Source organism: Lagenorhynchus albirostris, chromosome 3 (assembly GCF_949774975.1).
Source record: "Lagenorhynchus albirostris chromosome 3, mLagAlb1.1, whole genome shotgun sequence".
NCBI lineage: Eukaryota > Metazoa > Chordata > Mammalia > Artiodactyla > Delphinidae > Lagenorhynchus > Lagenorhynchus albirostris.
In genome coordinates this window covers 51,774,854-51,799,717 of record NC_083097.1, presented here as the reverse complement: position 1 = coordinate 51,799,717, position 24,864 = coordinate 51,774,854, and the positions used below count along the sequence as shown (strand labels likewise).

The 24,864-nt window shown below is 33.8% G+C and overlaps 1 protein-coding gene across 1 annotated transcript in view; it reads left to right on the top strand.

The window, feature by feature from the left end:
• The window catches only part of ADAMTS6 (ADAM metallopeptidase with thrombospondin type 1 motif 6), a 266,740-nt gene that overhangs the window by 18,716 nt on the left and 223,160 nt on the right, over positions 1-24,864 (top strand). Inside the window, exons 5-6 of the mRNA XM_060143008.1 lie at positions 363-446; positions 963-1,108. Of these exons, the coding sequence (XP_059998991.1) occupies positions 363-446; positions 963-1,108 (230 nt within the window). The remainder of the gene's footprint in view (positions 1-362; positions 447-962; positions 1,109-24,864) is intronic.

Sequence of the window (24,864 nt, the reverse complement as noted above, 5' to 3'; positions counted from 1 at the left end):
ATGATTTTGAGAATTAACTCATCAAAAGTTAGAAAGAATCGATCTATTACTTTCTCAGTTCCATAGAAAATAAATTTAAAGGTGACCTTATTGTTCATTTAGATCAGCTCACCCTCTTAATTAATTACTATGTTGTAATTCACCTTTAGGAGACAATTTTTCTTGAAGTAGACTTGTATAACAAATCTTTTACCAAGGCATCTTGAGGGTAGAGTTCTAAGTGGTATGGGATAAAAGAATCTTTTTATATAAGCAGTGGTTAAATGGATGAAAAATTGTTTTACCACTTTAAAAATAAAATCAAACAATCACCTTATGATTTTTGTCTGACTTTGTGTCTTTTCTTATTTTCTGGAGGTCAGGTTGCCAAACTTTACCGTGATTCCAGCCTAGGAAACGTTGTGAATATTATAGTGGCCCGTTTAATTGTTCTCACAGAAGATCAGGTAAGAATGAGTTAGTTTATAAATCTAAAGCTCTTAACAGACAGACTGTAGAATTATGTATTAAAGAATAATATATTTTATTATTGTTCCTCTTAGAAAGTTCTAGTTGACTATGACTTTCAGCTCTAAGCATTTAATATTTTAAGCAAATTTGAAAGAGTTTACAAGAATATACCTCTTATGTCATGTTAAAGCTATATGTATGTGTGTTAGCTATATGTTTCAGTATAAAGATGAGCATTTGCATGGCAGACCTTATAAAGTGGTTTTGGTTGGTTTTGTAGGCTGATAATCACATATATTCACATTATCATTAAAGCTGGAACTGGAAAGAATGTCTGTTCAATAATACACTAAATTAATTCTAGGTCAAATATTACAGAGATAAAAATTGGCAAGAGGTTATTCCTAGAAACCACTACTTCTAATTATAGTCCCACTTTAGCCTTCAAAAGTTTTAACAACTGACCTTAGTAATTTGTTTGGAACATTTCTGGTATGCATGTTGTATTGCAGCCAAACTTGGAGATAAACCACCATGCAGACAAGTCCCTCGATAGCTTCTGTAAATGGCAGAAATCCATTCTCTCCCACCAAAGTGATGGAAACACCATTCCAGAAAATGGGATTGCCCACCACGATAATGCAGTTCTTATTACTAGGTATGGTTTGTTGCAAGTATTTTACCTTTGATTATTGTGTTTGATATTGTAACTATATTTGGTTCTATCTAAAGCCTCATTCAGGTAATGAGTACAGAGAAAGCAAAATGGTAATTTATTATTCACCACTGAGAAAGAATATACTGCAGTATTGTTGTGTTTGCATTAAATGAACCAAATAAGAGAAAAGATTTAGAGTTGACTTAGAAATTTAATATATATCTTTTCTTCTCCTAAGGTCTATTCATAAATTTTAACTGGAAGCACATATATGTTTTGTTAATTGAACAAAATATATGCTAAAAGCAAGATTGAAAAGTATAAGAAAAATCTGTTTTAAACATAAAAATGGGTCATCACTCTTGGTTATATAAAATATATTAATTAGTCTTACCTCCAAATTGTTAAAAGGGAGGAAGACATCGGTGGTTACTCAGTTTACTTAGATGAATGTTTATTTAATTTAAAATATTTAAATTAAGAGGTATAAAGAAGCATATTTACTATACTATATGTTGAATAGCTTTTCTCTCAGGCAAAATTATTACTTGATGATAACCCAGTGAATTCATATATTTCTTTCCTGTTTTATAAAACTGTATTCAGATCCATTTTCTCCTTACTCTCCAACAAAAATTCTGTGAAGTAGATATTCTTATTATTTTTCCCATGTAAGAAATGAGGAGACCAGTTCAAAATATTTAAGTGAAAGAGCAGGGCTCAAGCCCTGGTGATCCTGTCTTCTTTGATTATACTTTGCTGTCTGTCTTAATTTTTTAATACTCTAATCATGGTTGGTTAGAACCATGCTTAAATCATTTAAAGATGCTTCTCTTTTGATCTCTTATTAGTATTTAAAAATGAAAACAAGTAATAACAAATAAACAAATGAGCAAAATGGAAGCGTTATTCTATCTTGGCTAAGTGGATTATTTCTTTTAATTTGCAAGGCAGTATTTAACATATGCGTCATCTGTGGTGTGCCCATTGACTCCACATTAGACTCTGTGGAGGGGGAGTATAAAGTATACAGGATCAGAATATTGAGACCCAGTAAGATAATGTGAATTTAGCTTTTTGAAAAATGTTCCTGTTAACTGAGTTGTAGAGTTAAAGTTTCTGAGTTCATTTATTTTTTTACAGTTACACTTATTTTAATTGACTTCATCTACCTCACATTGTAAACCAAAAAACTTTGATTATGATATACTTGCTGAATAAAACCAACATTTTAAGGTTCTTTATTCATATGTGTTGACACGTCAGTCTGATAAATTCTGCAATTCCTCAGGTCTTGTGGTCTGGAATGGTTTCCAAATATATTTGAGGAGTTAAAAATATAATAGGAATTGTTCAAATATAGAAACTTTTGTGTAAAAATATATATGATATGATTAGTTTCAATGAAATTACTAGAGGAAAATATCTGTTATATATGTTTAACAGAATGATCACAGATATTTGCATTGGCATCTGTACTTATATTTATAAAACCCTACCTCTCCGCAAAAAAGGCAATGCCCAGTGGGCTCTTGATGCTTCACATTTTTATTATTGTGTCTGCATTGGATTTTTAACATTTGTTTTTAAACCAATTTATTTATTTATTTGGCTGCCCTGCACCGTGCTGCGCAGTTTGCGGGATCTTAGTTCCCTGACCAGGGGTTGAACCCAGGCCCCCCTGCAGTGAAAGTGCCAAGTCCTAACCACTGGACTACCAGGGAATTCCCGGCTTTTTAACTTTTGCATCAAATGACAGGAGTTATACTAAGAGTGCACATTTATAAGTATTTGAGTAGGGAAATACATCTGGGCGGTTAGCCACCCTTTCTTTGTACTGGCTACAACATTCAACTGTCTGACTTGTAACTCTGAATTGGCCCAGATATTTTTCTGATCCTCTGCAGAGCTCTTCTTTGCTTCTGTAAGCTACTTTGAGTGCCTGTTTGATGTCTGAGATTTGAACACAAAATTTTCTTTTGAAACTTTTCTCCTGATGTTCAGATAGCACTAGAAACTATCTCAGGATTTAAAGAACAGTGCTACAAAAAATTCATACCTCATATCATTTTAGATTAGTTATGTAATGGAGGTTAGAAAAATGCCCTTTGGGACAGTGTAGAATGCCTTTTTGAATTGTTATTGAAGTCTCAAATTAACTTTTAGCTTACTTAAAAGTCTACAGTTATCTTTGAATTATTAGGGCCACAGAGTGACTTACCTAAATGAGATGACTATCTGAGTATTATCTCTAATATTTAAGTTTTTATTGGTTGGGGGTTTTACCAGTTCTTGACTCTCCCTTATATATTTTGGATTTGTGAAATTGAACATATGTTTAAATCACAGTTCTACTTTTAGTAAAAATAATTATGAGCATTCCATAGATAATTCTATATTAACTTTGAAAATTGCTTCATGTAACTCACTTATTAACATGTTCAGGGTTGTGACTCCACCATTTAGAGGTAAGATCATGATTTATGTTTGCTCGAAATGTCAGCTCACTAGGGAGAATATATAATGTGTTTATCAAGAATTCCAGAGAAAAACTGATGGATATGTTTATCTCTAATAGGCCAAATTTTGTCCTAGGGATTTAAATGTTTTAAGCAGAAAACCATTTGGAACCTAGTTACTTAGGTAATCATAGTTACTTTTGGAAAAAAGTATAAAAACTCAAAATGTTACCTCCTCTTAGCAAATGATATTTTATTGTTTTATTTTATTGATATAATTTTAAAACAAACTGCTGTACAAAGATATCAGATCACCATAACTAGACAGAAAGAAAATTTAAAAATAAAATTTTGTTATTTTATCTGGTATCAAAAGTATTGAATTAAGACCAAAGAGCATATTAAAAATGATTAATATATACATATATTTTTAAATTTTTATATACATTTATGTTTATTTTTATGTGTAAGTATATATGTATGTATAATATATAGTGAAATCTGTTATATATCAGTTAGCTTTATCTAACCTTTTTTTAAAAAACTGAGGCTGGGAATTCCCTGGTGGTCCAGTGGTTAGGACTCTGTGCTTTCACTGTGAGGGCCTGGGTTCAGCCCCTGGCCAGGGAACTAAGATCCCACAAGCCGTGAGGCGCAGACAAAAAAATTAAAATTAAAACCAAAAAAACCCTGAGCTATAATTGACAAACAAAATTGTGTATATTTAAAGTGTACAGTGTGATGATTTGATGTACATATACATTGTGAGCTGATTGCTGTAATCAAGTTAATTAACATATCCATCTCATAGTTATCTTTTTTTTTTTTTCCTTTTTTGGATGAGAATGCTTATACTCTCTTAACAAATTTCAAGTATACATATAATATTATGTGTAGTCACCATGCTGTACCTTAGATCCTCAGAATTTATTCATTTTATAGCTGAAAGTTTGTGCCCTTTGACTAATATCTCCCCATTTACTCTACCCCCCACCCCCACCCCCAACTCTGGGCAATGCCCATTCTATCCTTGGTTTCTATGAGTTCAACATTTTTTTTTTTTTAAAGAGTCCACATGTAACTGAGATCAAACAGTATTTGTCTTTCTCTATCTGGCTTGTTTCACATAGCAAAATGCCCTCCAGGTTCATCCACATTGTCACAGATGACAAGATTTCTTTCTTTTTTATGACTGACTAATATTCCTCTAGGGGTGTGTGTGTGTGTGTGTGTGTGTGTGTGTGTATGCATTTCACCTTTTCTTTATCTGTTCATCTGTTAATGGTCACTTAGGTTGTCTCCGTATCTTGACTATTGTAAATAATGCCCCAGTGAATGTGGAGTACAGATACCTCTTCAAGATACTAATTTACTAATTTCACTTCCTTTGGGTATATTCCCAGAAGTGGGATTGCTGGGTCATATAGTAGTTCTATTTAAAATTTTTAGGGAACCTCTATACTGTCTTCCATAATGGCTGTACCAATTTACATTCCCACCAACAGTGTACAAGCGTTCCCTTTTCTTCATATCCTCAATATATTTGTCATCTCTTATCTTTTTGATAATAGACATCCTAATAGGTTTGAGGTGATATCTCATTGTGGTTTTGATTTGCATTTCCCTGATGATTGGTGATGTTGAGCACCTTTTCATGTGCCTGTTGGCCATTTTTGTTACCTCTGGAAAAATGTCTGTTTAAATCCTTTGCCCATTTTTAAATTGGAATTTTTTTTTGTTTTTCTTGGGTTGTATAATTTTTATATATTTTAGGTATTAATCCCTTATCAAATATATGGTTTGCACATATTTTCTCCCATTTCTTACACTACCTTTTCATTTTGTTGATTGTTTCCTATACCATGCAGGAGCTTTTCAGTTTGATGTAGTCCCACTTGTTTATATTTGTTTTGTTGCCTGTGCTTTTGGTGTCATATTTAAAAAATCATTGCTTAGACCAATGTCAAGGAGATTTTCATCTATGCTTTGTTCTAGGAGTTTTAGTTTCAGATCCTACATTTAAGTTTTTAATCAATTTGAGTTTATTTTTGTGAGTTGTGTGAGATAGGGGTCTGATTTCATTTTTTTGGCATATGGATATCCAGTTTTCCCAACATCATCTATTTCAGAGACTATTCTTTCCCCCCATTGTATGTTCTTGATGCCCTTGTCAAAGATTAGTTGGTCATATATGCATGGGTTTATTTTTGGGCTGTTGATTCTGTTCCACTGGTTTATATATCTGATTTTATGCCAGTACCATACTATTTTGATTACTTTAGCTTTATAATATAGTTTGACATCAGGATGTGTGATGACACCAGCTCTGTTCTTCTTTCTCAAGATTGCTTTGTCTATTTGAGATCTTTAGTGGTTCCATATGAATTTTAAGATTTTTTTTCTATTTCTGTGAAAAATGTCATTGGAATTTTAATAGGAATTTCATTGCATCTGTAGATTGCTTTGGGTAGTATGGATATTTTAACAACATTAATTCTTCTAGTCCAAGAACAAGCAGTACCTTTCCATTTAGGTGTTTTGTCTTCAATTTTTTTCATCAATATCTTATAGTTTCCAGTATAGATCTTTCACCTCCTTGGTTAAATTTATTCCTAAGTATTTAATTGTTTTTGATGCTATTGTAAATGGGATTGCTTTTAGATAGCTCATTGTTAGTGTATCAAAATGCAGCTGATTTTTGCATGTTGATTTTGTATGCTACAACTTTAGTAAATTCATTTATTAGTTCTAACAGTTTTTTGGTAGGGTTGTTAGGTTTTTTGTATATAAGATTATGTCATCTGCAAACAGAGAATTTTACTTCTTCCTTTCTAATTTGGATACATTTTGTTTCCTTTTCTTGCCTAATTGCTCTGGCTAGGACTTCCAGTACTATATTGAATAAAAGTGGAAAGAGTGGGCATCCTTGTCTTCTTCTTAATCTTAGAGGAAAAGTTTTTAGACTTTCAACATTGAGTATAATGTTAGCTGTGGGCTCGTCATATATGGCCTTTGTTTTGTTGAGGTGTATTCCATCTATTCCTAATTTGTTGAGAGTTTTTATTATGAACAGCTGTTGAGTTTTGTCAAATACTTTTTCTACAGCTATTAAGATGACCATATGATTTTTATCCTTTATTCTATTCATGTGGTGTATCAGATTTTTTGATTTGTGAATGTAGAACCATCCTTGCATCCTAGGGATGAATCCTACTTCATTGTGTATTATCCTTTCAAAACTCTGCTGCATTTGGTTTGCTAGTATTTTGTTTAGGACTTTTGCATCTATGTTCACCAGGGATATTGGCCTGTAATTTTGTTTCTTGTAGTATCCTTATTTGGCTTTGGTATCGGAGTAATGCTGGCCTCTTAAAATGACTTTGGAAATGTTCGTTTCTCTTCAATATTTGGGAAGAGTTTAAGAAGGATTGGTATTATTCCTCTTTAAATATTCTGTAGACATCACCAGTGAAGCTATCTAGTACTGGACTTTCTTTTTTGGGAGATTTTTGATTACTGATTTAATCTCCTTACTCATCATAGGTCTATGTGTTTTTTTATTTCTTCATGATTCAGTTGATAGGTTGTATGTTTCGAATAGTTTATCCATTTCTTCTAGGTTATCCAATTTGTTGGTATATAATTGTTGGCTGTAGCCTCATATGATCCTTTGTATTTATGTGGTATCAGTTTTAATGTCTCCTCTTTCATTACTCATTTTACTTATTTGAGTCTTCTCTCTTTTTTTCTTAGTTTACCTAAAGGTTTGTCAATTTTGTTTATTTTTTTTCGGAAAACCAGCTCTTAGTTTTCTTGATCTTTTCTATTGGTTTTCTAACCTCTATTTCATTTATTTCTGTTCTGACCTTTGTTATTTCCTTCCTTCTACTAACTTTGGGCTTAGTTTGTTCTTCTTTTTCTATTTTCTGTAAGTTGTAAAGTTAGGTTGTTTGTCTGAGATATTTCCTTTTTCTAATGTAGTCATTTATTGCTGTAAACTTCCCTCATAGATATGCTTTTGCTGTATCCCATAAGTTTTGGTACATTGTTTTCCCATTTTTGTTTGTGTCAAGATAGTTTTTGATTATTCTTTTGACTTCTTCTTTGGTACATTGTTTGTTCAGCAGTGTGTGTTTTAAAATTTCCATGTATTTCCTGCTTTTTTTCCTGTTGTTGGTATCTAGTTTCATACCATTGTGTTCATGATTTTAATCTCAAATTTGTTGACACTTGTTTTGTGACCTATTATATGATCTAGGCTGGAGAATGTTCCTGATGTGCCGGAGAAGAATGTGTATTCTGCTTCTGTTGCATGCAGTGTTCTGTACATGTCTGTTATGTCTGTTTGGTCTAAAATATAGTTCAAGTCCAACATTTTCTTATTGATTTTCTGTCTGAGTGATCTGTATGTCCATTGTTGAAACTGAGGTATTGAAGTTCCTTACTGTTATTGTATTGCTGCTTATTTCTGCCTTCTGATCTTCCAGTATTTGCTTAATACGTTAAGGTGCTCTGATTTTGGAGTGCATATATATTTACAATTGTTATATACTCTTGATGAATTGATCCCTTTATCATTATATCATGACCTTCTTCATCTCTTTTTCAGCTTTTGACTTAAAGTCTATTTTGTCTGATAATGAGTTTAACTACCCCTTTTCTATCTTGGTTTCCATTTGCATGAAATATCTTTTATATGTTTTTCCATCCCTTCACTTTCAGTCTATATGTATCCTTAAAGCTGAAGCATTTCTAGCTCTGGAGAAGGCCCAGCACTGTAGTCTTCATGCAGCTTCATCAGCTGAGCTAGCATTGATGAAGATTTCAGGGGTCCCCAACAGCCAAGGCTGCTTTTGTCTGCACCAGCAGCAAAGGCTGCTGGAGACCATCTGATCTCTTTTTCTCACATAGGTCATGGTGCAGGGGATTTCTCTTGGTGCTGGGTCCAGCTTGGAAGAGCTTACACCAGTGCTGGTGTCTGATGTGTGGGCACCTGTGGAGCAGTCATGGAGCTGGGGACTGGAGTGCTAGTGCTTGCAGAGTGACAGCAGCTCTTGGGTTGGTGTGCTGGCTGTACCACAGCAGCAGTGATGTATGAGTTGCAGGTATGTGTGAAGTGGCCGTGAAGACGGAGTCTGAAGCATGAGTACATAGAGAGCAACAGTGGCACTTGGGTCCAGGCGCTGGCTAGCTTGAAGTGTGTGGAACAGAGACAAGGGTGGAGTCTGGAGCATGGATGCCACAGAGTGGCCCTAGATTGGGGCTCTGGAGTGTGGAACAGGTGGAGCAGCTATGACTCTGGAGTCTGGGATGTGCTCAGGGTTGGGGAGTGCTGGAAGTTCTTTTCCTAGTCCAGCACAACAGCAGCTCCTTCTTGGGGCGGACACAGTGACATCTCCTTCCCCAGAATCTGTGGCAGCAATAGCTTTTGGCCACCTTGGTGGTAAAAACTGCCGGTATCCTCTGGAGCAGGCTGCTGGGGCTTGTGAAAACCAGCATTACGGTGTCTTCCACTGTGAAAGCTTTGGCGAGTCCACAGCTGTGGTCAAGGCTCTTGAGGCTTGTGGCTGATAGTTCCCACCCTTCCTCTTTGTTCCTAGTTGCCTTTAGACATCTCCACTAAGCTGATCTCCCCAGTGATCCTTTCTATGCAGTTATTCTCCATTTTTTGCCCTACTATGTTACTGTAGGTTCTTAATCGTACTGTTGAGCCCTCCCAGGGCTACTTTCATTTGTGGATTGCTATCTAATTTTTGTTTTCTGTTGGGTGATGAAGGTTGATATCTTCTACTTCACCACCTTGCTGATATCATTCTCCTAGCTTTATTAAATCTTACTATTTTTGCCACATCATTGAGCAGTTTCATGTCACTTTCTAAAGTGATATACTTTTTTAAAAATAAAATTATTTATTTATTTTGGCTGCGTTGGGTCTTCTTTGCTGCGTGCCGGCTTTCTCTAGTTGCTTTGAGCAGGGGCTACTCTTCATTGCAGTGCGCAGGCTTCTCACTGCGGTAGCTTCTCGTTGTGGAGCACGGGCTCTCGGCACGTGGGCTTCAGTAGTTGTGGCACATGGGCTTCAGTAGTTGTGGCTCGCGGGCTCTAGAGCTCAGGCTCAGTAGTTGTGGCACATGGGCTTAGTTGCTCCACAGCATGTGGGATCTTCCTGGCCTAGGGCTTGAACCCGTGTCCCCTACGTTTGCAGTCGGATTCTTAACCACTCCACCACCAGGGAAGCCCTAAAGTGATACACTTTAGAAACAATGGTTACTTCTCTATAGTGTATCAACTATACCTGACATTTTAGTTCTGAATACCAGAGTTAGTGCTATAATGTATACATTTTTCGAAATATGACCATATGATGCTTTATTGAATAATGGTGCTTTATTGAAACTGATCTTCCATTTTTGTGATCTGTTTTTAGTTAAAATATCAGTGGTAGTAACTTACATTGCTTGTTTCTATAGTCTAGATCTATTAGGCTTATCTGACAATTATTAGTGCTCATCTAAATCAACTTGACATTTATTAACTCTTTTAAAATAATGGACTATGACACTCTATAATTAGGTCAAGAAATGATTAATAGGTTGTACTTGATACTCTAGAAACAGAATTTAAGAAGAGAAAACAGAACTTAAATTCTGTAATCTACTTTTTGTCTCTATAGCTTTGCTTATTTTTAGACTTTTTGTATGAATGGAATCATACAATATACAGTCTTTTGTGACTGGCTTCTTTTACTTTGCATAGTGTTTTCAAGATTCATCCATGTTGTAGAACATACGAGGACGTCTTTCCTCTTATTAGCCTAAATTCTTGAAAATTCAAGATACAGATCTTTTAAGAGTATCTCTGTTAATAGGCTATTCTTCAAAAAATGTACTTTATTTTCAATTTTTCATTAATGAAATGCATAGGACATATAAATGCAACTCAAAGTACAGATGCAAAAATTGCACACCAAGTGACAGACATAATTTAGTCTTTAATTAAAATGAACATATTTATCCTCTTACGGGATCATGAGTATTTGCTTTGATGCTGCTGGATTTTAAAGGGATTAGAATTTCCAAAGTCAACTAATGTTTTCAGGTGGGAAATTAAAAATAGCTATAAAAATCGTTTCTTGCTAAAACTTGGCCTGTAATGTGTGGATTTAAACAAGTTTTAAAAAAAATTTTGAAGAATATTTCAGAGTTATAAATTGACTTTATGATTATATATTACAAACAGAGGAAAAGGAAATTAAATGTGGTACCTTAATATTTTTTTGGTATTCATTTATGGATTTTTTTTTAATCCTTAAGGAAATGCCAGTTAAATTTTTTATGAAGTATTACTGAGCTTTTAAGAATATGCTAGGTTTACAGGCAGCAGGGGAATCTTGAGTTTGGGTTGTGGATGTATTGGTTTTGAACATTTTGAAGCATTTATTATTCTCTTGCCACTCTGGCTCTACCATTCTTACCTATCCCCACTGCCTATACCTTTCTTCCTCCTTTTTCAGGTTTTTCTTTCTTTCTTTCTTTCTTCATCCCTGGTTTGTTTGCTCCTTACGCAGATGTGTTTATCTAGATTCAGCTTCCATTCCAATCTAGGATTATGACACACTTCAGTGACCTTAATTTTTGTGCAGTCTGGGACACTTTCAGAGTGAAAGAGTGTACCATTGGCAGTTTTGCCTAGATAATAGGCACAAACGAGGACCAGGTAAAACAGGATTATGGTCATCCCAGGCATTACATATGTTTGCTTGTTAAACTTTGATTTAAAAATGCAAATAAGAAGATAACTTTTCCTTCAATGCCTAAGGTTGACTAAATAACATGCAATTTAGTAAATTATATTTGTACACATCTTGGCTAAAACTGTTCTTTTTTTGTAATGGGCATCATTAAGTAGTTAAATCAAAGAAGGATGTGTTGTAATCAACACAACTTTAATAAATAGTAAGTAAATATTTATGTTGTTTTTATGGATGTATTTGTGCAGTTGTTTATTATGTGCCAAATACTTGGTACTTTTCAGAATTATATTTAATCATTTAAACCTCACAATAACTGCATGAGATAGGTTCTATTATTATCTCTATTTTATAGATGAGGAAACTGAGGCATGAAGAAGTTAAATGTTTGGCAAGCTAAACATTAATTAGAAGACCCAGAATTTAAACCAGGTAGTCTGGCTCCAGAGTCCTTTTAGAGAAATTATAAGGGTGTTCAACAAAAATTAATGCAGAGATACTTTACTAATATTGGTACCCATGGTAGGCAGTCTTCTAAGATGGCCCCCGATGATCTCTGCCTCCTGATGTTCAGGACTTTGTGTAATCCCCTCCTCTTGGGTTTGGGCTGGACCTCGTGAATTGACATCTTAACAATGAGAATTCTTCCTACCTACAGCCAAGGTATATCTCTCCATTTGTTTAGGTCTTTTTTAATTTCTCAGCAATTTTTGTGCTTTTCAGTGTTTTCACACCTCTTGTCCTTTTTTTGATGTTATTGTAAATGGTACTTAAAAAAATTAACTTATTAATTGTTCGTCACGAGTATATAAAAATGCAGTTGATTTTGTAAAACTGTGCTAAGTTTATTTATTACTTTAAGTCGCTTTTTAAAGATTCCAATGGTATTTTCTACAAAGATGATCATGTGTTTTGAGATTAAAGATAGTTTTACTTCTTCTTTTTAATCATAAAAGACATTTCTTTCTTGGCTTATTTCACTGCTAGACCCTCTAGTACAATGTGGAATAAGGTGGCAATAGCAGACATCAGTGTCTTGTTCCTGATCTTAGTGAGAAAGCATTCTATCTTTCATCATTAAATGTGATGCTAGCTCTAGGGTTTTTGTAAATGCCCTTTATCAGGCTGACAAAATTCCCTTCTATACCTAGTTTGCTGAGGATTTTTATCAAGAATGGATGTTGGATTTTGTCAAATGCTTTTTCTGCATCTATTGAGATGATCATATATATGGTTTTTCGTTTTTTAGTTTAATACAGTGAATTGCATTGATTGGTTTAGAATGTTACCTCAACTTTGAATTTCTGAGATAAACCCAATTTGGTCATGATGTATTATTCTTTTAATATATCATTAGATATGACTTGCCAAAATTTTGTTTATAGTTTTTTGCATCTATATGTATGAAGGCTATTGTTCAGTAGTTTTTTTTTTTAATAATGTCTTTGTCCGATTTTGGTATTGGGGGGTAATGTTAACCTCACAGAATGAGTTAGAGAATATTTTCTCCTTTTCAGTCTTCTGGAAAAACTCACGTAGAATTGGTATTACTTCACTATAAATGTTTTACAGAATTCACAAATGAAGCTATCTGGACCTGGAATTTTCTTTATGGGGTGATTTTTAACTACCAATTCAAGGTGTTTAGGAGATATAGGGCTATTAAGGTCATCTTATTCAGTGTGCTTTGGTAGTTTGAGTCTTTCAAGAATGTATTTCATCTAAATTGTAGAATGTATTGACAAAGTTGTTCATGATGGCTTCTTATTATCCTTTTAAATAGGTACCTGGTAGGGAGGCCCAGTAATAATTTGGAGATATTATTAACTGTATGTTAGGTACAAGCAGGTTTTGAGAAGACAAAGTATAGTGGAATCATAGAAGCAGTACCTAATTTTACATGAAAGTATAATATTTCTTCAGGGACCTGAAAGTTTAATAGGAATTTGGATAAATAATAGGTGCTTGTTCAAGAAAGAAGCACTGCATGTGCAATGATATAAAATGTGAGAGAGAAAATTGGGGAAACTAAAGGTTCATTTGGGTAACTAAAGTGCAGTATTTTTATGGTAGAAAATGTAGGTAAGGTTGGGAAGGTAGAAATTCATTCACTGATTCATTCATTCAAGCTATATTTATTAAATTGATAATATGTCATGCTGCTGTGTATATATTTGCCTTATTTATGAGTATTTAAATTGATTTATTTTGTTTTTTAATTAATTAATTTTATTTTTTAATTTTTTGGCTGTGTTGGGTCTTTGTTGCTGCTCAGGGGCTTTCCCTAGTTGCAGTGAGCAGGGGCTACTCTTCGTTGTGGTGCGCGGGCTTCTCATTGTGGTGGCTTCTCTTGTTGTGGAGCATGGGCTCTAGGCACGTGGGCTTCAGTAGTTGTGGCACACGGGCTCAGCAGTTGTGGCACACGGGCTTAGTTGCTCTGCGGCATGTGGGATCTTCCCGGACCAGGGCTCGAACCCGTTGTCCCCTGCATTGGTAGGCGGATTCTTAATCATTGTGCCACCAGGAAAGTCCTGTTTATTTTTTAATTATTAAAAACAATGGAATTCTCTTTGTACACAGGTACAAGTATGTCCGTACTATGCAATGCTAATCCAGAGTATATGGACATGGAAAATTCTTCATGACATAAAATAAAGCAAGGCAACAAAGTTACAGAGTAATGCATAAAGCATTATTTCTTTTATTTTTAGAGAATCAACAAAACTAGTAAAAAAAATTTAGCTTTTATTTTATTTACATAGTGGATGTTGCTGGAGAAATTTAAGCAGAAAAGTGACATGAACAAATTCAAAAAATGTCCCTGGAAGGGGTTTAAAGGATAGATGATTTTGTGTGTGTGTGTGTGTGTGTGTGTGTGTGTGTGTGTGTGTGTGTGTGAGATTAAGTGCTAATATATGCAAAGCAGTGAACAATGGGTAGAAAAAATTCAGTACCTCTTTTCTCTCCCGTTCAGAAAGGCTTTTTAGAACCATTTGAATTAGCATTTCACTTTTCTTTTTTTCCTTATCCCAAAGAATTGAATGCCAGCCAAAAATCTTTGAGTTCTTGTATTGGAAGATGAGGACTTCTTGATGAGTGAGGTAAAAGGATAAAGGAGAAAGAGAAAAAGGAGATTTGGGGCTTAAAGAAGGGGGGGAAACTCCACTTGGAAACATTTATGATGAGTTCTTCCTCTTCTTTTGGTTAAATTTTCACACTGGATTCTTTTGGGACAATATTTACTAAATTGGCTTTATCTTTCTTACCCCACTCCCCCCAAATTTATCAAAAATCAGCATCCCTGTAAATGATATCTTTCTCATTTCATAAATTCTCAGCACCTTAATAATAAATAAGCCAATGTTAAAGAAATGTTGATAGAAATAACTTTGGAACATCCTTCTAGAATAAGAAAAAAGTAGTGTTTGTGTCTTTTACCAATTTCTCTCACAATCTCTTCTCAGCTTACATTTACTTTTAGTGATCTCATTTATTTTCATAATTTTAAGTAACATCTATATGGTTAGGTACATCTATACAGGTTTATTTTTTTAACATCTTTATTGGAGTATAATTGCTTTACAATGGTGTGTTAATTTCTGCTTTATAACAAAGTGAATCCGCTATACATGTACGTATATCCCCATATCTCCTCCCTCTTGCGTCTCCCTCCCACCCTCCCTATCCCACCCCTTTAGGTGGTCACAATGCACCGAGCTGATCTCCCTGTGCTATGCGGCTGCTTCCCACTAGCTATCTATTTTACATTTGGTAGTGTATGTATATCAGTGCTACTCTCTCTCTTCGCTTACCCTTCCCCCTCCCGGTATCCTCAAGTCCATTCTCTATGTCTGCGTCTTTATTCCTGTCCTGCCCCTAGGTTCATCAGAACCATTTTTTTCTTTTCTTTTTTTTTTAGATTCCATTAAGCACCATTTATATTTAAATATACATCTTCAGCCCAGACCCCTCCCCTAAACTCTGTATTTGTGTATCGAGAGTTGCCTAATTTACATCTCCATGCATCTCAAACTTCACATGTCCTAAACCAAATTCCTAATCTTTCCTTTAAACCTGCTCTTTCTGCAGCTTTTCTTATTTCAGGTTGTCCCTGAATGGCAATAACAGTATTTTTTGCTGTCATAAAAAGCAAAAGAGGTTCCAATTTGGAAACTAATATTGAGAAATTAATAACTTGACCCTGGGAAATTAATATATATTAAGTTCAACTCTCACAGAATTTTCAAGCATTTCCTCTGTTTCCTTGCTTTGAATTGATATTTTTTGTGTGCTAATCTCCCATATCTTTGTTCCTGGTTCCTAATAGTTTACATATGTTGTGAGCTATGTTAGCAGAACCTACGCTCTTAAAAACACTATTAAGAGAGAAGAAGATGAATTATAGTTCTTGCAAAGGTATATGATGTATTTAGGGGATCCAGCCAACCAGTCCATTTCTCTGGAGTTCTAGATTTAAGTTTCCAAATGGGCTTAAGTGCCTGAAAGATACACTTGAAATGATATAGTAACTTTTCAGAAGTTCCTTCATAAAATAAACTGTTTCTACATTTTACTATTGATAAAGGATAATTGAGAAAGCAAAGACTAAGAGATTTATATAGGGCTTTATAGGGCTGCAGTGGAAAGACTGGAAAAAAGAAATAGGTAAGTGATTTAAAAATAATCCTGAGATGTAAAGAAATTGTTATCTCTTCCAAGAATATCATAAAGCTGCATTTATTCATTCACTGAGACATTCAACAACACTTATTAACATATATTCAACATTTATTGAGTGCTTACTGTGTGTAAATTGTTGGGATCACAATGACTAAGATAAAAGTCTGAGCCCTTAGCTTTCACTCGACAGAGAGAAATAGATTATGAATAAGTAAACAAACAAATGTATGTGCTATGTATAGAGATAAACTATGTAAGGTAGTAGAAAAGCCTCTTTAATAAGGTGACTGGATTTAAAAGTTCTGAAGGATGAGGCTTCCCTGGTGGTGCAGGGTTGAGAGTCTGCCTGCCGATGCAGCGGACACGGGTTTGTGCCCCGGTCCGGGAAGATCCCACATGCCGCGGAGCGGCTGGGCCCGTGAGCCATGGCCGCTGAGCCTGCGCGTCCGGAGCCTGTGCTCCGCAACGGGAGAGGCCACAACAGTGAGAGGCCCGCGTACCGCAAAAAAAAAAAAAAAAGTTCTAAAGGTTGAAGAGTTAGCCTACTGGAGGAGGACATGACAAGGGCATGGGTTTTAGGCAAAGGAAACAGCACATGCAAATAATAAACACTAGTAAGTAAAATAGGTGGTAAAGAGTTTAGTTTGTATGAGAATATTTGCTACAAGTGCAAGCACAGTCACTCTTTTTCCCCTGTTTATTTTTGCTTTCTCTTTCTTTGAGCACCCTTGGCTGTCTGTTCATATTGAAAAAATGCTAATTGGGAACCATATTTACATTGGGTAGGGCTTGTTGAGGAGGCTTTCCCTTAGGGTGATTACAAGTGGTGTGACTTTTTTCGTGGGAGCAAAAGTGTCAGTGTCTATGGGTCTTTTCTGTGAGACCATTCCGTTTCTCCAGAAAATAACCTAACAGTTTCCTGCCTAATTGCAAGTGTTCTGAAAGCAAGATGGGGGACGGGGTGGAAAGGTTCGATGTAAGCACACTCTCAGTTTTTTCAGCGTTGGGCTTTAACCTTTGCCTGCCACTGGCTAAGATATCCTTGAAACTGAGCCTCTCTAGTTTCATTTCTTCAGAGAACAAAACTGGTGGTTAGGGGTGTGAAGGAGGGCGATTTTCTAGACTTGTAGAAATAGCTAATCTTTTGCATACAGATTTTCAAACCAATCCCAGTTTTCAGCCTCTCGTCTCAGTCTTTTCAAAGGTGGTTAATTTTTAATTTTCCATTTCCTTTTAGCAAAGATAATTTATTTAAATCATTCAGAAATATAGAACTAATGTTGATAATGATAGCTGAAGTTAGCTATCATATGATAGTTAATATATCAACTGATATTGATAGTGATGTATGTGGAATAGACAAAATTTGTAAAATTCAAGATAAATTATTAAGTGTAGTTTTGTGACTTCATGGAAGGTACCATGGTAACACCTTAATTGTTGAGTAAACAGTTGTTAAAATACCTACTTTCTTAAAATACTACCTATAAAATCAGACATGATTGGAATACATAGTATGTAATAGCAGTTTCTAATTTTGTTTATAAAATCTTGATTATTCAAATAGAATTACTGTGTATTTTTTCTATGTCAAATGTATTACTAGCCTTCCATTTTATTGACTTTCTTTTAAAATAGCCCCAATTTAGTGATTTAATTTTAATTTTGTCTTGTTACTTAGGGTTGGTTAGTTATGATTAATCCTTCAGTAGTGTAATGGTAAAAATATAATGTATACAGTAAATTTATTTTTATTGCCCATTGACCCTGTTCCTTCCCATGGCAATTCTTCACTTTCTCAATTTTTTTCTTAAGTATTTTGGTTGTGATCCTTAGTCTAGTTAGAAAGAAAGCTTTGATTTCCTACTTTTTGTACAAGTGTCAATTCAATATAGACTGAGCATCCCTTTGGACTTCTGCCAGGTAAACTCTCTAGGAAGTCATCAGGATTACCACGTAGCAAGGTACTTTGCTGTGTCACAGGGTCCTCAGGAAAATTCAAATATGTAAAATATGTTAATAGCTTCCAGAAAAAAGCAAGTATATTATCTACCCAACTTGGGTGCAGCATGTAAACTACTGAGTCATTTCAGTGCTTCTCAGGCAAGTACTACTTGAAGCCCTATATCTCTGCTCTGGCTTTCTTCCTTTGGCATGTAAGTACTTTTACTTTTTCATAGAGTTTGTAGACGAATAATGATTATATTCATGGGTCTGAATATTTAGTAAATGAAAGGTGACTAAAAATAATAACACTTTCTCAGTGTGTGCTTAGTGAACCTTTCTAGTGGGAATAGAGGCAATGATTAAAATGACTTTCAAGTCATGATTTTTGAGCTTCTTAAGTACACTTGTTATATTACATCTCCTTTTTCATAAATAATTTCTTAAAACAAGAGAAGTTTGTAATCAAAATTCTTATATTAATTGTGATTAGAATTTTGATTAGTTATGTTTTCTTGTTTTCAAAACGTATGCTTTTTTTTTTCTAGAAGTATAGCTTTAAATTAAAGACAAAATTTTTTTTCAAATACTGTTCTGAGTCATACTGGCATTTTGATTTATACCTGCATTTAGTGTATTTGTTATCTGTCTACTCTTACTTTAAACTTTGGGTTTTTTGTATACCAAATATACATTTTCCTGTCAGTAAGCTCTCTTTTCTACCAGTGCTGTTTTTGTGCTTTTTGTAAACCAGTTATGTTTGCCACTTACAGTAATCAGTCACAGTTTTAGAAATCAGTGCATTTATAGAAGAAACCAAAACATAGTTGTCTTACTTCTTCTGGATTGGGTTTTTTTGGTTACAATTTTATTAGATACTATCCACAGACCATACAGTTCACCCTTTTAAAGTATACAGTTCAATGGTTTTTAGTATATTCACAGAGTTGTGCAACCATCACCACAGTGTATTGATTGAGTTGTTTGCTTATTTCTTTTTATTTTTTATTTCCCCCCTCTCCTCTATTTGTATGAAAGTTATATATTTCATTTTTATGCTTTTAATGGTTACTCTTGAAATTTTATCAAGCATACTTAACACAGTAAAGCTAATCAGTATTATTTTTTGCTGAACAAATCAAAACATTAAAACATCTAGGTATGACCACTCCTCTTGACTTCTATGATATTGTTCTGTATTACTATTTCTAATTTCTTTTTAATTGCACAAACTAGACACTACCACCACAATGCCACCATCACCACTTTCCCCATCATCATCATCATTGCAATTTTTATATAGATAACTGTTGTTTTTACTTATTTACATATGTACCAGTTCCTTTCTTCACTATACTGCCTTGCATATTAGGGATTATTTTCCTGTTTCCTGAAGTGTATTTTTAGAAGTTTCTTTAGAGAAAGTCTGTAGTAAACTTTCTCTATCTTTGATCTGGAAATGTCTTTATTTTGCCTTAGACTTTGAAAGATAGTTTTGCTGAGTTCACAATAGTTAGTTAGGTTGATAGTTACTTTCTCTCAACGTTTTGAAAATAATATTTTATTCTCTTTTGGTTCCTACTGTTGCTGATAAGATGTGTGAGGTGTGTGATCAATCTTTTTAACTCAAGTTCTTCTCTGTATCTTTGCCCTTCTGAATTTCTCTTAAGGAATATATTTCTAGGTATTTATCTTGGTTAATATAGAATGTACTTTTGTATCTGTGGATTTGTATATTTCATCACTGCTGGAAGTTTATCAGGTATTTGATTTTCAAATATAGGGTGGTTTTTTTTTTGCGGTACGCTAGGGTTTTTTTTTAACCTTATTTCTTCCTGGGTCTCTTTAGATGGATGTTTAACCTTATCATTTAACCTTCTGTTCTTTTAATCTTTTTTTTTTCCCTGTAATTTTATCTACTGTGTCTTTGTGCTACAGTCTGGGTAATTTTTTCATAACAACAGTTCCTAATTCTCACTTCAACTGTGATTAATATTCTGTTTAACTCATTCACAGATTTTTTATTTTATTTTTTTAAATAAACTTATTTATTTATTTTTGGCTGCATTGGGTCTTCGTTGCTGTGCACGGGCTTTCTGTAGTTGCAGAGAGTGAGGGCTACTCTTCATTGTGGTACATGGGCTTCTCATTGTGGTGGCTTCTCCTGTTGCGGAGCATGGGCTCTATGTGTGTGGGCTTCAGTAGTTGTGGCATGTGGGCTCAGTAGTTTTGACATGTGGGCTCAGTAGTTGTGGCTAGCGGGCTCTAGAGCTCAGGCTCAGTAGTTGTGGTACACAGGCTTAGTTGCTCGACGGCATGTGGGATCTTACTGGACCAGGGTTCGAACCCATGTCCCCTGCATTGGCAGGCAGATCTTAACCACTGCACAACCAGGGAAGTCACAGTTTTTTTGCTTAAAATTATAAATTTTTTTTTCTTTTTTTTAGAAGTTCTCTTTTTCCTTAAGTCTGCCTACTCTTTTTCCTGGCTTTTAAGATACTTAATTTCATTTTTCTGTTTTTAACATTTTACATTCACTTTCATTTTTTTCATATATCCAGTTCCCTACGTAAAATAGAAAATAGATTAATCTTGAATCTAATTGAAACCATTAGTAAATTTCCCTTTCCTTTTTAAAGTTTATTTATCACTTAATAATAAAGTAATGATATTTTAGGAATGATAATGGCTAAATTGCACTAAAATGTACTGTATCCATTCATTGTTATACTATTCAGTCATAAAAAGGAATGAAGATATGATTCATGCTACAGTATTGATGAACATTGAAAGCATACTATGTGAAAGAAAACAAATAGGCTGTATCTATATTATATGGTTCCATTTATATGAAATGTCCAGAATAAGAAAAATATAGAAACAGAATATAGATTAGGTGTTGCTTAGGCCTGGGAAGAAATAGAGAGTGACTGCTAATGGGTACAGGATTTCTTTTGCTATGATGATAAAAATGTTCTGGAATTAGATATTGGTGGTGGTTGCACCACTTTGTGAATATACTAAAATAACAGAATTGTACACTTTTAAAAGGTGAATTTTATGGCATATTGATTCTATCTAAGTTTTAAAAATAAACAAAAAAGTGGGGGATAAAGTTAGAAAGATAGACTAGAGTCAGATGGTAAAATTTTTTATTGTTGATTTATAATAGTTTTTTATATATTCTATATACTAGACTCTTACAAAATATATGATCCACCAATATTTTTTTCCCCATTCTCTGGATTGTCTTTTCACTTTCTTCGTAGTGTTTTTTGAAGCCCAAAAGTTTGAAATTTTAATGAACTCCGAATTACTTTTTCTTTGGTTCTTGTGCTTTTGGTGTCATATCTAAGAAACCAAAGGTGAATACAAGGTCACAGAGATTTAATCTATGTTTTCTTCTAAAATTTCTAAAAATTTTCTTCTAATATTTTTTAGCTCTTACACTTAAATCTTTGATCCATTTTGAGTTCATTTTTGTATGATCAGAGGTAAGGGCAAAGTACACTTCTTATCCTTCATGTCTACAAAACACATTTTCATAATTTTTGCCTTTTTTTGGAAGTGTTCCTGCACTTGAGCTAGTCTTCTCCCCTTCTGAGTCATCTCCAAATTCTATCTGTCTTTTATGGCTTGTTCAAATGCTTAGAAATCCTTTTTAAATTTGTTTCCTTTATCCCCCCAAGAAACCAAAAATAATCACGTCTCTCATATGGCTTTATCTATGTTCTTCTTACAATATCTTTGTCACTTTGCATCTAATATTATAGTTATTTATGAAAATCTATTAGCATTCCCTCCCTTAGGGCAAGTTCATAGTTTGATTTCTTTTTCATAGTTTAGCATTTAGTATTGATAAATATATATCTGTGAATTGAACTATATAACAGACTATAGAGGAGGCAAAAGGAAATTATAATTGTTTAGAGAAGGAATAAGGTTAATCTAAAACACTAGTAGAATAGCAGTCTTCAATGACCATTGAACTTATAGAGTGTGTGTTTAGTTGGTTCTTTATTAATCGTATTGCTTTAATGTGTAAGAAAAGGGTATACCTTTATTGTAAAATGACTTTTACTTTATGGAATCAAGTTACAAATGCAGTTTTTTCTGGGGTTAAATATGGAAGACATTAGATGAACACATTCTTTGGGGATGGAAAGGAATCTTTCATTTTATAATTTAACTGGCTAATTAGGAATGATTAATAATATTGCTTATATTTTTTCTAATTTTAAATATTAATCTTCTTTTACAAATGGTCATTTATAGATAATGATGAAACAAGTTTGCTTAAAAAAATTTCCCTGCAGTGCTTATTATTGGACATGTTTCTGGAAAACCTGAGTAATAACATTGCCCTACTGAAGAAAATTGCCTGGGAAAACTATGACTGACAACTTATGCTAAGGTTTGCAATCTTGCATAGGTATCATGCCAAGTTTTCATTTATTCACTTTCTTGAAAGTGGAAAGAGACTTAGGAAAATATAGGCTTACCGCCGAGTTCCTTTAGAGAAACCAGTGTCATCTGAGAGGATGTCCCACTGGGCCTGCCTATAGTTGTAGCCCGTGATTCTTTAAGAAGATATGGAGGCCTGTTGCTAGGTTTTATAAGGTCATTTTGAGAGGCTACAGATTGATCAAAGCTACAGGTTCTTCCTTTGGTGCTACAGAGAAGTAAATACAGTTCTATGAACTTTGATTTTTAATGTGTAGTTTAGGGCTATTTATTAGCAAACTCTTAAGCAAGTTATAAAGGTTTGTGAAAACTTGATATTCATAAAATTAAGCAACATAGTAGAAAGTACTGAGATATACATAATTAGGGACTTGTAAACTAACATTAAACAGTTTCCAGCTGCAAATAGTTGGATTTTCAGAAAAACACTTTATTAGTGTTGTTTTGAATGGTTTTCAATAAATTAGTTGTTGCTTTTCAATTACATTATTAATTTAGTTTTATTTAATTAATTTGGTTATTTGGTATCAAATATGTACTTTGCATAAACAATCTTTTCTTTTTGCTTTTGATGTATGATAACTATCATATATCTCAATATGAATGGTCTATATCTTTATTGCTAAAGCAGGTGTATATAAATTATATATACATCTTCTCCAAGTTTATTTGTGTAGGCATATTAGTGATGTGTGCTATGAATGTATAACATGTAAATAGTTTACAGCATACTGTCAAGGTAAGAGTAATAAGATTATTTCCTTAAAATATTTATAGGACATTGTTTTAAACTATAAAATTATGTGTGTATGGTCAAGTAATATGTGTATGTGTGCTTTCAAAAAAAGTAGTTATACATGACTTTACAATCGTAATTCACTCTTCCAAGGACTAACTGTTAATAAGTGAGGCTCTGAATTCATGTTTGTCATTCTACTATTACAATTTAATTTCTTGGTTCTTAAAGGCTTTTAGCATTTGATATTCCTGTTTTCACTTTTGAAAATATATATTCTCCCAGAATATATCACATTGTAATCATTTGTTGCATTAAAGATGTCCCTTGCTTTTCCTGTGTGTCCTTGGACAAATTACCTCTTGTACTTAATGTTCCTCACCTATAAAATAGGGATTATAATAATGACCTACCTCATAGAGTTATTATGAAGATTAAATAATTCTTGTAAGTATTTTTGAACAATGCCTGGTACAAATTAACACTCAATAAATGATAGCTATTATTAATATTTAGCACCCTAGTGAGATTAATTGACTTGTAGGAGACTTACAAATGGAATTCATTGTAGGGCAGCTCTAATTCCCTACTTCCCCATCCTTAGGGGCATAGTAAAGTGATCTACAGGAGAATCTAGATTTTAGCTTGTGACAACCTTCAACAAATGCATAATTTCTTTCAAGGCTTCTGTGCACCTGTTACTCCATAATATATCCATGTTTATTTTAATAATAAATAATTTCAGTTAACATTTAAATTGTTTTTCTCTCTTCCCCAATGTACCCCTATCTTTGAATAAAATTGAATCAGCAGGAAGATGCACCATATTTATCTTATGATTTTGCCTACCTAAATCTAATTACCTTCTTAAGGCCCAGCCTCCAAGTACCATCAAATTGGGGCTTAGGGCTTCAACATATGAATTTTGGGGAGGACACAAACCTTCAGTCTACAGCATAAGAAAAAAAAATGCTAACAACTATTATTAGCTCTAATTTATATCTGTAATTTATTCAACGTAATGAGTTATGCATTGTTCAATATAAACTGTTAAGAGTAACATGACTGAATTTGTATGTAATAATAATTTATATAAGAATAAATGTTATTTTTCATGGTACACAGACATGTTTCATAGGTTGGTTACCAACAATGTTTGGGACTTGAGCACTTGTGACATGTCCAAATTTGTCACTGGGACTCCCAACTTCTCTTTTTGATGCTCTTTCTCCCTCTTCCCTTGCTCACAGTATTGCCTGAGAGCATAAGTATGTTTTTAGGAAAGAATATGATAAATTAACCAAATGGAGTTGTAAATAATTTTCTGAAATTATAAATACTATGTTTTCTCTTCTTAGAGTATGTGATTTTCATAGAGGCCAAAGCCTTTAAGTAACCTACAGTGCTTATATTAAAAAACTGAGTCAAATATATTTCCTTAATTCATTGATTAATTAATATCAATACTAAAATGTGAAAGCTTATTAGAACTTTTGATATATCACATCTGGATATAATGGACAATTTGGATGAAGACTTTTAAGCAGTGATTTTAAATTGGGATAATGTGTAATATTCATGAATTTATTTTTATCAAGCCCTTATGTACTATGCATTTTAAGAGCTGAAGTACAACAGTGAACAAACAAAATTCCTGCTGTCTTTGGGAGAGCTTGCATTTAAGTTGGGGACACAGATGAGAAGCAAGATAAATGAATACAGA